The 14,471-nt window shown below is 39.1% G+C and overlaps 1 protein-coding gene across 1 annotated transcript in view; it reads left to right on the top strand.

Annotated features, from left to right (window-relative positions):
• The first annotated feature begins 1,932 nt into the window (after positions 1–1,932).
• The window catches only part of grin3bb (glutamate receptor, ionotropic, N-methyl-D-aspartate 3Bb), a 74,054-nt gene continuing 61,515 nt past the window's right edge, over positions 1,933–14,471 (top strand). The window contains exon 1 of the mRNA XM_063012731.1: positions 1,933–2,670. Within this exon, the coding sequence (XP_062868801.1) occupies positions 2,212–2,670 (459 nt within the window). The 5' untranslated portion in view covers positions 1,933–2,211. The remainder of the gene's footprint in view (positions 2,671–14,471) is intronic.

Here is a 14,471-nt window from a genome sequence, read left to right as displayed (position 1 = left end):
ACTTAAAATTCCTCCAAAAATGCTACTTAAAATTAGCCTACTCAAAATGATATTGAAGATTGAGCTTTGTGTGCATAAATAAAAAGAAACCTTATACAAAATATGTAAAATATCTAAATTACAGTGTTTTAGAAAGCATAAACTAGCTTTTATGTTTAGAAAAATGCAGAACTGTTAGTGTTAGCAAACCATTAGCCTGCTATAAGACTGCACAGTGATCTAATTTTACAGTACCCACTGAGACAGTGATTAAGGTGAATTGTCAAGTAGAATATATATAACTAACAAATGAATGTGTTAGTAAACTTTTAGAATGAAATTTAATAGTGGCTGCAAAGTGGTGCAGCACAGCAATAACAAGGGTCCTGGTAACCCTGGTTTAATTATTCACTCCTACCTGTAAATGAATGAACAAAAAGGGAGGAAATTTTACTTTTAAAGCAAACAAATAAGTCACGCTTTACATAAAATGACACCTCCATGTGAGTGTGCAGGATGCCTCCGGGAGGATAGGACACAGCAGCGCTGCTGGTGTTTTTAAACACCTCACTGTCACTGCTGGACTGAGAATAGTCCACCAACCAAAAATATCCAGCCAACAGCGCCCATGGGCAGCATCCTGTGACCACTGATGAAGGTCTAGAACATGACCAACTCAAACAGCAGCAATAGATGAGCGATCGTCTCTGACTTTACATCTACAGGGTGGACCAACTAGGTAGGGGTGTCTAATAGAGTGGACAGTGAGTGGACATGATATTTAAAAACTCCAGCAGCACTGCTGTGTCAGCACCACCACCATGTCAGTGTCACTGCAGTGCTGAGAATGATCCACCACCCAAATAATACCTGCTCTGTGGTGGTCCTGTGGGGGTCCTGACCATTGAGGAACAGGGTGAAAGCAGGTTAAAAAAAAGTATGTAGTGAAACAGTGCATGGTGGCTAAGTGGGTAGCACTGTCGACTCACAGCAAGAAGGTCCTCGGTTCGATCCCCAGGTGGGGGCAGTCCGGGTCCTTTCTGTGTGGAGTTTGAATGTTCTCCCCGTGTCTGCCCAGTTTCCTTCCACAGTCCAAAGACATGCAAGTGAGGTGAATTGGAAATACAAAATTGTCCATGACTGTGTTTGACATTAAACTTGTTTACTGATAAACCTACCGTTTCTGTCATGAATGTAACCAAAGTGTTTAAAATGTGATGTTAAAATCCTAATAAATACATTGAAACTTTAAGGCAGCTTTTGAACTTAAGTTTTTGAGTTGAAACTGATGATATGTTTTACAGTGTATTGTGCAGCACCCACTCTTCCAGTGCTGGACAGGTTTTATCACATATCACAGTATCAACAGGTATTTTTAAATAGATGGATGGATGGATGGATGGATGGATGGATGGATGGATGGATGGATGGATGGATGGATGGATAGATAGATAGATAGATAGATAGATAGATAGATAGATAGATAGATAGATAGATAGATAGATAGATAGATAGATAGATAGATAGATAGATAGATAGATAGATAGATAGATAGATAGATAGATCACTTTATTAATCCCAGAGGGAAAGTCAAGTATTACAACAGCTCAAGGTACAATAGAAAAAAAGTATTAAGTAAATAAAAGACTCAGTTAAAAATTATTAAATAGGCTCAATGTGCATAAGAAATATTAAGTAAGTATTGCAGTACAATGTTGGTAAGTAATAAATATACTGTATATGCAATATGTAATATAATAGAAAATTTACAAAAGTGTCTTGACATTAAGTGTCCAGAGATGTGCAATGACATAAACAGATGCATGTAAGAGTAAGAACAAGCCAATACAACAATCCAATCCATTCGTAAAAAATACTGTTTTGCAGGATCGATGGAGTAAAGCATGCTAAAATCATCAGATTTTTGAAGACTGCTTGTCTCGTGTCTGCGTCTGGAGATTCTTCAGAGTCTGGAGAGGCTCCTTTGCCTTTTCCAGTGCGCTCCCTCCTCCTCCTCCCTCCTGTTTGCCTGAGCAGAAGCGTCCCGCACATTCGTGCCGCAAGTCCATCCAGCACCGCTCCTACCCTTTCTCACAGAACAGAGGAAATTAAAGGGTCATTTAAAAAAAAAAAAAGAAAGAAAGAAAGAAAAGGGGGGAAACAGGAAAAGCAACACGGGGCAAGCAATGCAATCTTCTGATCATGCCTCATTGCGCGTGAGAGCGAAGCAGGATGAATTTGATCTCCCCCGGACTCTTGGCGTACTTCTCCTGTCTGGGATTGTACCTGTTGGTGTTGCAGAGTCTGATAGAACCGGGCCACTCGCACCCGCAGCCGTGCCGGATCCTGGCACGGGTCGGGCACACGGTGCGCCTCGGGGTGCTCCTGCCCTCCCGGCGGCCCGTGCGGGTGCGAGCCGCCCTGGACCGCGCGCTCAGTGCCATGGCGGACAGCGGCACCCGCTTTCTGCCCTACAACCTGAGTCTGGACGTGGTAGCGCGGAAGCCGGACGATGGAGACCCCGAGTCGATCTTTCGGTGCGTGTGTCAGTCCATAGTGGTGCAGGGGGTCTCCGCGGTGCTCGCCTTCCCCCAGAGCCAGGACGAACTCGTGCAGGTGGAATTTATCTCGTCGTTTTTGGAAATCCCATTCGTGAGCATCATCGAGCACGGAGAGCCACTGAAAACTGAGGTAAAGTGGCTGGATTTCATGCGTAAACTTTTTTCTTTTAATATTTTAAGGCAAGAGAAAACTTTTGCAATTTGTTTGGCTAAATATATATGGACGGTGGCATGGTGGCTCAGTGGGTAGCACTGTCGCCTCACAGCAAGAAGGTCCTGGGTTCGATTCCCAGGTTAAGTGGTCTGGGCCCTTTCTGTGTGGAGTTTGCATGTTCTCCCCGTGTCCATGTGGGTTTTCCTCCGATGCTCCGGTTTCCTCCCACAGTTCAAAAACATGCAGATAAAGTGAATTGGAGAATTGTCCATGACTGTTTGACATTGAACTTGTGAACTGTGATGAATCTTCTGTCATGAATGTAACAAAAGTGTGTAAAACATGACATTAAAATCCTAATAAATAAATAATATAAATGGACATATTTACAAAAGTAAAGTTACAGTATGGTGTACCAAAATACAGGTGTCAGAAAGGCTCATGGGAGGCAAGATGCGCTGCATGCAGTACAGTACTGGTTCCAAATAACACATGGGATCCGGGTACCTGGGTTTGATCCAAGCCGTCAGTGTTTGAGGATTTTCGCATGGGTTTATTTATAGCTTGAACAGGTTGTACATTTTCTGGTCTTTGTTTTTAAGAGTGTTTTAGCTTTAGTTTTAAAGCTCAAATGCTATCAATTCTGATTTGTACCCAAAAGTTACAAGGCCACTGCAGCTTTGAACATTAACCATATCTAATATCTACTGGATCAGTTCAGGTCCCCCTTTATTTATGCATTATAAATTGATTGTTAAGTGGTTATTAGATACAATTTTTTCACAATTAATAAGAGATGTTTTTACTTTTTAAAGTGGCCTATGTAGTGGTTTGTACTGGCTGATGTTCATATTTGTTAGGAGAGTAAAATGTGTAATAACCAGCTCAAACATTTGTGCCTAAATTGTATTGACTGTATTGACTAAAGCTCCCTATTTAAACCATGGTGCTGGTGTGTAACCTGGATAACTTCTTCATTTTGTATTTATTTTGTACTCTCTAACCTTAAGGGTTTGTTGTTTTTGTGTACTGGTTGAATGCATTCCACCTCTACAGTTCTGTCCCTCAAGTCAGCACTGCTGTAATTAATGAGCTCCTTATTTACATATTGTAAGCTGTCCAGTTAGGGCATATTTGTGCAGGCTACTTTTCATTGCCAGTAAATCAGGGCACTGAATCAGGAGGGTGTTGTTATATGAACCAAAAAGATGTGCAGTGATTGAGTTGTTCAGTAGGACAAAAACAACAGTGTCAGATTTTTCCAGAAAAGGTTTATATATACAAAGACATTAGGACCAACCTCCAAACGTGCATGGCAGTGGCCTTTTTTTACAGTTTTGAGTGTCACAGTCAGGGATATGTGACATTTTGTGCTGATAGTAGTTCTTGTAGAACATGTGTTGAATGCAGCAGATACAGTATGATTAAGTTCAAGTGACTTTGATTTAATAATTGTATTGTATTTATACTTAATGTGGCACAGTTAATACAGTTGGTGCATTCACTAAGTGCATCCACTAAGTGTCATCCAGGTGCTTATTGCAACAAAACATTTTGAGGGTTGATTGGCTGCTCTTAACTGCCTCTAGATGTAAATAAATAAATGCCCTAAAATGATCCACAACGTATTCCTGCATTGCATCCATTGTTTCCTAACCAGAGTGAAGCTGAAAATACATTTATAAAAAATAAACTGTAGGGGTTGAACATTGAGGCAGTTCCTTTTTAACAGTGTTGATTAGTCTTGTGACTTGTCTCAGTCCAAAACAGAGAAAAAATGGCCTGCTTCATTTTTATTTTTATTCATGCCACAGAGCTTAATAGCATGGAAATTAACTGGACGAACAGCCAGGGTCCTTTCTGTGTGGGTTTCCTCTGGGTGCTTAGGTTTCTTTTCACAAGCCCGAATACATACGGTCAGGCTAATTTAAGATACTAGAAATTGCCCTGAGTGTGTGTGTGTGTGTCTGCCTTGTGATGGACTTACGACCTGTTAGGGGTCATTCCTGCCTTTCACCCAATAAATCTGACCCATCATGACCCTGACCAGGATAAAGTAGTAGAAAATTGACTATGAATGAATGCATGTCGTAAAATTACATAAAAAAATGAGCAGTAACAGTAGTATTTAATTTTATTTGCCAGGAATTTGGGTACTTTTTTGCTAAGAAAAGATAGAAGACAAAAACAGTGAGATATAAAAAAGAAAGTCGGGCTCAGGGTGCTTAATATAAATCCACCCTAAAATCAGTCGACTCTTGTTGGTTTTTCTAAGCCAGTTTGAAAGAATGGGTTTGCTATATTAAAGCCATCATGCTTAAACTTTTGTAGACAAAAAGCCTTGATTTACAGTTCTAGTTAAAGCTTAAAAGCTATCTTCTACTCTAAGTACATTGTATAGCTTTATAACTAAGCTGAACTAACCTTTGCATATAAAATACGTTAATTGTGTTTAAATTCACAGCATTTTAGCAAGGTACTGGGATGACACAACATTCTACTATGCTAGTATTTAGAATCTCAACACTGCTATTGGCCATCCAGACATCTACACAGGCATGAGTGTCTGTGTCTGAGGGAGGATGGCTAAAGCCCTGAGATGGAATGCCGCCCTGTTTAGGCAATTCCTGCTTTTGCCCAGTTTTTATCAGTGGAACCAGACCAGGCATGATCCTGACCAGGAGAACAAGGTCGATAGGTACAGGATACAGTCTAAGAACAGCATAAAGAAGAGTTTGACAGACTCAAATACAGAGTAGAATTTAAGAGTTTAAGTCTTTGATTGATGGCAGTAAAAACTTCATTCTACCACCTGGATGTCAGTACAGAGGATTGTGAGTCTTGAGAGGTTGGTTAGGTTGGGCAGTGCTTGTTGCTTGAAGGCTGAAGGAATGTAGTGAGGATTAACCAATGTGTTTTGGTGGGATGGTTCATTTTAAGCTTGCAACCATGCATGAGGTTTTTTTTATCCGAAAAAACTGTACTTTTGTCAGGTGTGCCAGAAGATTTAGTAGGAGATTTTAGCCTTCCTACATCTTAAGGTACTGCTTCTCACTTCTACCTTCTTTCTAGGGGTTTACTCAATTGGAATGAACCCCAGCTCCTCCCTCTTCACTGCACCACTGCCTTTTTTGACAGGATTTTACATACAGTAGCACCATTGCCCTATTTATTGGTTCAAATAACATTAAGTGTCATATGGAATCTTATTTGTATATCATGTTGCAGGTTGAGTGATCCACATATGCCGGACATGAATGTAATTAATGAGTAACAAACCTGCTTCACAACAAGCTGCTTTACATTAATCCATGTCCAGACTAGCAATTTCTAACTGTTTGCACATACACATATGGACATATCCTTGATTTTTTAGCTCCCTTGGCCCTGCCTTTCTAACCTGACCTGCATGTCTTAATAACATTTTCGACAGAGCCAAGTCTTGCGGTAATTGGAGTGTGTTGTGTGTTTTGCACCTGTCTCGGCTGATGTGCTTGACTGCCATGGTTTGCTGCAGGAACTGCCATGCTCTGCCAGCATAAAAAATCACTAACATCACAAGCTACTTTAAGAAATTAAAAGGGGAAAACTTCACACACTGTAAATCTTGGAGCCAGCAAGGGAAAGCACACACATTTGTCTTGTTTAATATCCACTCATTAAAAGTGTTCCTGGATTCCCTATAGGAGTAACACACTACTTATCTAAAGCTCTGTATTTTATCAATTTATTCTGGTAAATGTCCTGCAGTAAACAGCTTTTAATTTGGGTTTGACAGGTACAGAGATTATTGTGTTAGATCAACAGTTTTGGACTGTGCTGCTGCCTAACAGTCAGACACTCTGGTTCGAATTAAAGCTGGACGATATAAAATTAAATGAAAATTATGTCAATATAATGCAGTGTTGACTCATTTTGTCACTATGAGTAGTGTAGCTTTCAGTTTTTGTACACTGTGAGTCAAAAAGGGACCTCTGTACTTTTGCTCATAACTGGCACATGTTGATTAATTTTCAATCTTCTTTCAGGACCAGTGGCGTTGGCGACTTTGTGCCTGTGCCCATGCGAAAATGGTGTATTTTAAACATTGTTTATAATCTCTGTTGAATCTGGTCATAATTTGACCTTTATTGTTCACAGTTAAAGTTGTCATGTATCGTTAATATGAAAACATCGTTTGTAAAAATATTTAATTCACCAGGTATTGCAGCTACATGCTTAAGATGTGGTACACAATATAATAATAATAACACAAAAATTACTAATTTACTTTTAACTCACAGTGTAGATTTGTTAATAAAGAGGTGGTAGTTACCAAAGCTGTTTTATCAACCCACTATCAAAGTAGCTTTATAAATGCTTCATATTCTGTAAAGAAAAAACTGCCTGTGAGTCAAAACTCAGAAGACTCAACTGCTTGATTCCAGGCACTAAAAATCAAGCCCTGCCCCAATATATATATTTTTAAATATATTTTTGTTTATGCATTTTCTCCACACTTTTTAGTGTATCCAGTTACCCAATTGCATTATGCTTCCTCTTTACTGATGCCGATCCCCGCCCTAATTGAGGACAGTGAGACTGACACACGCCCCTCCGACACGTGTGCAGTAGCTGACTGCATATTTTCACCTGCACGAGGTGAGTTCATATGTGGATCAGCTTTGTGTACGGAGGGCCACACCCTGATCAACGCATGCTATGTCATCCTGAAAAACAATAAATAAATAAATGTACAGTATTTAGCTGATGCTTTTATTTAAAGCGACTTACAATTGCGACTTCATACATTGCAAGCAATTGAGAATTAGGGGCCTTGTGGTCTTTCAGATGCGGTAACCTGGCAGATGCAGGGCTTAAACCATCGACCTTCTGATTACTAATCCTGTACCTTAACCGCTAAGATACCACTTTCCCACCCAGAGAAATGAAAAAACACAAATAAATGAACAAGCAAGCAAACTAATCATCAAATGAAAAAAAGAACACAAATGTTCTGGCTTGGTGTGTAGTACTTTGACCTCACAGCAAGAAGGTCCTGGGTTTGATTCCCAGGTGGAGCAGTCTGTGTCCTTTCTGTGTTGAGTTTGGATGTTCTCCCTGTTCAAGTTTTGGGTTTCGTCCAGGTGCTGTGGTTCCCTCCAACAGTTCAAAGTCAGGTCAATTTGAGAATTTGCTCTAGAAATTGCTATAGGTGTGAATGTGTGTTTGACCTGTGATGGACTGGTGACATGTCCGGGGTGTTTCCTACCTTTTGCCCAGCAAATCAGACCCACCGCGACTTTGAACAGGATAAAGCGGTGATATCATGTCAGTGCTAAAACCTCTGCTTAGATTTTTTTGGACTGCTCAGTGGTGGAAAATGTGCACTGTTTGGATTCAGTATCATGGTACAAACACAGTATTTCTATAACTTTTGTGACAAATTTTGAATTCTTATCAACAAGGCAGACTTCCCGAGTACATTGTGAATGTCATTTAAAGTCTATCTCCTCTAGGGCGCACATTAAAGCTTTCAAAAGAATTTATATTACTGTTTAAAGGGGCTACAGAAAGAAAAGCTATTTCCGGGTTTATAGGCTTTCTGCCGCCATTAAGGGTCATATTCATTTAAATATTATAAAAGATAAAATTGTTTTATCATTTCCAAGTCAAATGTGCTTTAATAAAGATTTGTAAACAGTCATATGAGGAAAGACACAGTTCAAGTAGACAGTAGAACATTAATAATAAAAGCTTCATTCCTAAATGGTCTAAAAAAAACGATAAACTTTAGATTGCAGGTCCAAAAAATTATATGTAAAAGGATTAGTCTGCATATTTCTTGATTTGTAGTGATAAGAACAGATCTAATCTGAAATCAGAACGTTCATGCCAGTGATGGTCTGTGCATATGTGCGCTTGGAGTAAAAAGAATATGAGATGAAGACCTGGAGTGTGTAGATCGTCCTGACACAGCAACATCAAGGTCAAACCGTAAGTCTTATAATCAGAGTGAACGTGAATTAATTCAACAGGGTTACTGTGCTTTCTGTACTGTACATACTGGAGTCATTTCATATGATCTGTGCTATTAAGGTGCTGATATACATGAAATATGTGAAATAATAATCAAATACTTTGTGTATTAAGCAGTAACTAACATCATTTACAACAATAATTAAAAAACATATTATGGTATATTTGGAGAATCTATTCAGGGTCACGGTGGGTCCGATTCACTGGGCGAAAGGTAGGAAATACCCCACACAGGTTACTAGACCCTCACAGGGCAAACTCACACACACACACACACATACACACACACACACACTCACATACACACCTAGGTCAATTTAGTATCTCCAACCAATCTGACTGCATGTCTTCGGATTGTGGGAGGAAACCGGAGCACCCGGAGGAAAGAGGGAGAACATGCAAACTCCACACAGAAAGGACCTGAACCACTCCACCTAGGAATCGAACCCTGTATTTAAATTTAATTGTGTGCCAGGCCCTTGATTTACAACGTCACTGTTTGACCTCAAAAAGAACAGTAGGTGGCAACTTTGTATCCGTGTCCAAGGTTTTGTTAGGTTTCCACATGCTTTTCTTGGAAAACAACCATGAACCACATTTTCATGCAAAATCTGCCACTAACAAAACCCAGGGTCTAAAATTCATTGGCACCAATTTTAAAAGCAGGAAATATTGCAATATATGTATGTCAAGCTACATTTCTACACCTATAGCTACTAAATAGATACACTGAAGTGCCAGAAAAACTGGTACACCAGTCTAATACTTGGTAGGTCCCCCACTGGAGCATAGGACTGCAGAAATATGGGGCATGGACTCCACAAGCTTGCAGAAAAATTCTGTAGACAATGAAGTAATTTGGCGTCTCTAGACGTGTATGGCGGCGCATTGTCCTGTCAGAGGGGTCAAGCCCCGTGTCTGTGTGGGTTTCCTCCGAGCGCTCCGGTTTCCTTCCACAGTCCAAAAACATGTCAGTGAGGTGAATTGAAAATACAAAATTGTCCATGACATTAAAAAATTTGTGAAGTGATGAATCTTGTGTAATGAGTAACTACTGTTTCTGTCATGAATGTAACCAAAGTGTGTAAAGCATGTCAAACCCATCAGAATGAATGCAGGACATGAACGGGTGTAACTCGTTAGAAACGAGGCACACATAAAGTTAATCTGTCAGAGATGTTTGTAGACGTAGCAGGGGTCCCATGCCAGCTAAACAAACTCTAAACCATTATGGAGCCACCACCAGGCGCTACAGTCCTCTGTTGTACCAGTTTTTCTGGAACTTTAGTGTATAGGAAGCAACATTTAATGTATATTGTTCCACACTGTTACAAAATGCTTCTGTCACATAATTTATTAACTGGCATAAATTACGTGGTCATTTTACCTTTTATATACTTTATATTATTATTTAATTCATACGCTTTTTATTTATTTCTAGTAATTCCCTCCTCTGTTAGAATGCTGAATGGAATTTAGGAAAGGTTTCTTTTGCCAGTAGGCCATGTATTATAGAAATAAGCAGTGTTGCATTTTGCTGTAATGGTAGAACAAGCTGCCTGCACCCAATCAGTCTGAGTGCTCCAGCGGCTGCATTTGTAAGGTTGCTTTGTGTTGGGTAGTGTTATATAGCTATAGTCAGCACTTCACAAATACAAAAGATTATATTGTAAAATGAGATTGTGAAAATATTGAACTTTACTTACCTGCAGGGCTTACATAAGTATTGAGCTTTTAAAGTCAGTATTCAGAAGTAATCAGTGTACATCTGTAAGACAAACCTCAGTTTCATTCATTTCATTACCTTTTTAAGTCAACACATACTTATGAAAGGTATAAATCAACTGTTTTACATTTTACATGTAGTAATAGACCATATTTATCAAAGGAAGTTTATCTTCTATCAAACAAATGACCCAAAGCATACTACCAAAACAACAATTGGTAGTAATTAAAATAAAATCTTGTTTAAATCTTAACCCAGGCAGCATGGTGATGCAGCATCTATTGCTGTTGCCTCAAAGCAAGAAATCCCTGGATTCAGTTCCTTTCTGTGTGAAGTTTGCATGTTCTCCCAAATTGCCCTGAGTGTGTGTGTATAAGCCCTTTGATGGAACTAGTGTTTATGGCTGAGCTGTTATTGCTCCTAGATGTTTTCTTTTACTTTACTTAGGTAACAGCATGCAGAGTTGACCAGCTTCAGCATGAAATACATTTAACAAACTGAACAGATGGACATGTGGCATTATTGAACAGTGTCATGGTCCAAAATAATGAGCTTTTTTTAAAGTGGACATTCTACCTAATGACCAAAAGTATTTGGACACCTTAAAAACAAATGGTATTAAAATACAGTGATCTGATTGTGAAGGCTTCTCACAAGACTATTAATTTATTACAGCTGTTAGCAATTGTTATGGCTGAAACGCACCAGTTCAGTTATTTGGATGAGTGTTCCAGTGCTTTTGTTTATATAGTGTACGCTTGATATTTTTCACCTGATAGACGTGTGTGCAGGTTTTTGTGTATGTTTTTGGATATATAATTTTTGGGACACCTTAATATAATTGCGAACCATATAGCTAAGATAAATATTTGTGGCAGAATTTGGGACACCCTAATATAATTGTGAACTGTGGTAATATAGCTAAGATAATAAATATTTGTGGCAGAATTTGGGACACCCTAATATAATTGTGAACCATGGTTATATAGCTAAGATAATAAATATTTGTGTCAAAATTTGGGACACCCTAATATAATTGTGAACTGTGGTAATATAGCTAAGATAATAAATATTTGTGGCTAAAATTTGGGACACCCTAATATAATTGTGAACCATAGTTATATAGCTAAGATAATAAATATTTGTGGCTCCTGTTAATGATACATGAGGAAATGCTTCAGAGCTAAATAAATAAATAAATAAAATCAATAATTTTAATCCAGACTATGAAAGGCAATTATCTCTCAGTACTTCCTGGCCTGTTCAGTGAGCATGTTTTTATAGAAATGTATTTTCTGTAAATGTCATTGCACATATTACATCAGTTTATATAAGGTGTGTTCAGGCTTCCATTAGTTTCCAGAGTCTAGAAACAGGTACTAATGTAATAGCGTGAAGGTACTCAGTGACCTAACTGGACTGTCTTTCCAAAAGCTTCCCAAGGGTAAAATTAGCATTAAGCATTAGAGTTAAGTTTATCCAAGCCTCCGTTGCAGAATGTGCACTGCTAACGTTTGTAAGAAAGATCCCAGCTGCAATACGGTCTGTTTTCTGTTAGTGTAATTGAGACAGACACTGCTGACCATGCCAGCAAGAATATGATCAGTGAACTGTGACCGCTGACCTTGACACAGTTTCAGCAGGTGCACAATCTAAAAATGCTAAAACGTACAGAAAATCAGTCATCTGGCAGCGTAGCAGTACTGAATTGAAGCTAGTCAGGCTTAAGCAGCGAAGCCCTAATAAGTATAAAATTGTAGGAGCCTTGGAAAGAGAGATTGAAGAAACAGGTGGCAGATAAGTTGTAAGGGAACGCAGGTGTGCAGGAGCGATAGGAAGAATTGCCTCATGGCCTGGAGGCTTCACAGGGAGATACGCGGCTCCATCACGTTGCTTATTGCATGAACTTGCTGAAGTGGTACTTGAGTGTTCTGTGTACAGTAAGACAGCTGATTATGTTCCATGTGTGTCCGTGACACATTAGGAATTGTCGAAGTTAGCACTTTTCGTCCGTTTATTGCTTAAGCAGTTTGACTTCAGCTAACAGAGATAAACAAAAAATGCCTAGGTTGGGAAAAATAAGAAATTGATTCTCATGGAATAAATTGCACCAATTAAATCTGACTGCTTTACCCGAACACTGGAAAGGCTATTGGAATTTTAATAGTTGGATCATTTTAGCTAGTGGATTCAGCAATTCCAGCTACAAATTTTGCCAACAAGTACAAATTAAAACATAAAGTCATGCAATCCTTAGAGAAATGCAGGCAGTAGAATGCTCACAGGTTTATTATTTATTATTATTTGATTTATTAATATGACTAATAAAAATTTTATTGTTGTCCATTGCATTCCAAACATCTTCCTGTAGCTGTTAAGTAAAGGTCAGTACTCAGTACTTCTCTCAGCAGGCTTAGTTCGGTGAGCATGGGCCTGGCCCTTCAGCGTTCAGCCTTCGTCCAAGTTATCAGATGAAAACACTTATTTCAATAATAAGCTGTGGGGCACTAATATGTTGGCCCCATGCTGAGAGCAGCCAATAAAAATTAATAGATGTACATAGGCCTACATCAGGACGTTTAGTAAACATTGTTTATGATATCGATGTTACTAGGCAGCTAGCCATAGTCATTACAGTTATGTTAGCCCCTACTAACAGCAAGGCAATATAATTAATTAAGTCGGAAATTTAATAAAGGTTAAATTTAGTACCTTGCCCTTGAAACTGAAAACTGAATTGAAGTTCATTCATGAATAGGTAGACTTCAACAGAGGTTTGCCCAGATTTACATTTGCGGCATTTAGCAGCCGCTTTTATCCAAAGCAACTTATAATTATGACTGAATACAACCTGAGTAATTGAGGATTAAGGCCCTGGTCAGGGACCCAACAGTGGCAATTCGGTAAGGGGGGGCGGATTGAACCGGCAACCTTCTGAGTACTAGTTCAGTACCTTAACTGCTAAGCTACCCCTCCAATTCAGATCATTTACATTTGCAGCATTTAGCAGCCACTTTTATCCAAAGCAACATTACAATCATGACTGAATACAATTTAAACAATTAAGGGTTGCTCAGGGGCCCATCAGTGGCAACTAGGCAGTAGTGGGTCTTGAACCGGCCACCTTCTGATTACTAGATCAGTAGCTTAAGCCTTGAGCTACCACTGCCTTAGCTATTGCTGCCCGGGTGAAAGATCGTTGTGCATGTTTACTTTTTAAACTATGAACGTCACTGGTGAGTCTTTGGGTTTCCCTGCTCTGAAATGATGCTTTGGATGTGTTATTACTGTCGCTCTAGTGCAGGTTTTTTTTTTTTTTCAATTCCGAAAAAATGGTCGCAGAGAAAAATAATAATAATTAAATAAACCCGTACACAAACGCCCCCTTGTGGAGACTTTATGTTACATCTTGTATAAAATGTGTTGTTTGTGTTGCCTGGCTCGTGTAAAAATTGTGGACAAAATGTGGGTCGCTTGAAAATAAGTTTAAAAAACCTCCTCTAGTCTATAGGAAGGTAATACACCAGTTGTGTAAGATCAAATGCCATTATTAGTGAAATCACGTATATTATGGTGTGCACCTGTGCTAACTCCTGTTTTTTATGTTAATGTGTTTGTGTTTAGTTTCACTGCCGAGTCGGATACAGCCCATATATAGTTTATTGTGCCCCACCTGGCTTTCTCAGTATAAATAAAGCCTTCTACTATTGCCTTTGTTTTAAATATGAAAGTCAGGAATAAACTAAACATGTGAATACATTTATAATAATATACTAAAGTAATATTACAGCTGGCTTAACTAAGGTCAATGAATTTGATCAGCGATCTAGACTGATTTCATTAGTGCAGTGCCATGTGAGCTGGATCTTACAAACAGTCTTGTTTCCACAGCGTCAGAACTTCAGCTCAGATCAGGGATTGGCTGGGCCCAAGCCAATAACTGCTGGCATCTGTTAGCAGGCATCTGTATTATACATAATGCATCTCCAGTAAATCTTTGTAAATCCATCCAGCTCAGGCAAAGGTTTTGATT

This window comes from Trichomycterus rosablanca, chromosome 17 (assembly GCF_030014385.1).
Source record: "Trichomycterus rosablanca isolate fTriRos1 chromosome 17, fTriRos1.hap1, whole genome shotgun sequence".
Classification (NCBI taxonomy): Eukaryota; Metazoa; Chordata; class Actinopteri; order Siluriformes; family Trichomycteridae; genus Trichomycterus; species Trichomycterus rosablanca.
This window is presented reverse-complemented; position numbering and strand designations above follow the sequence as displayed.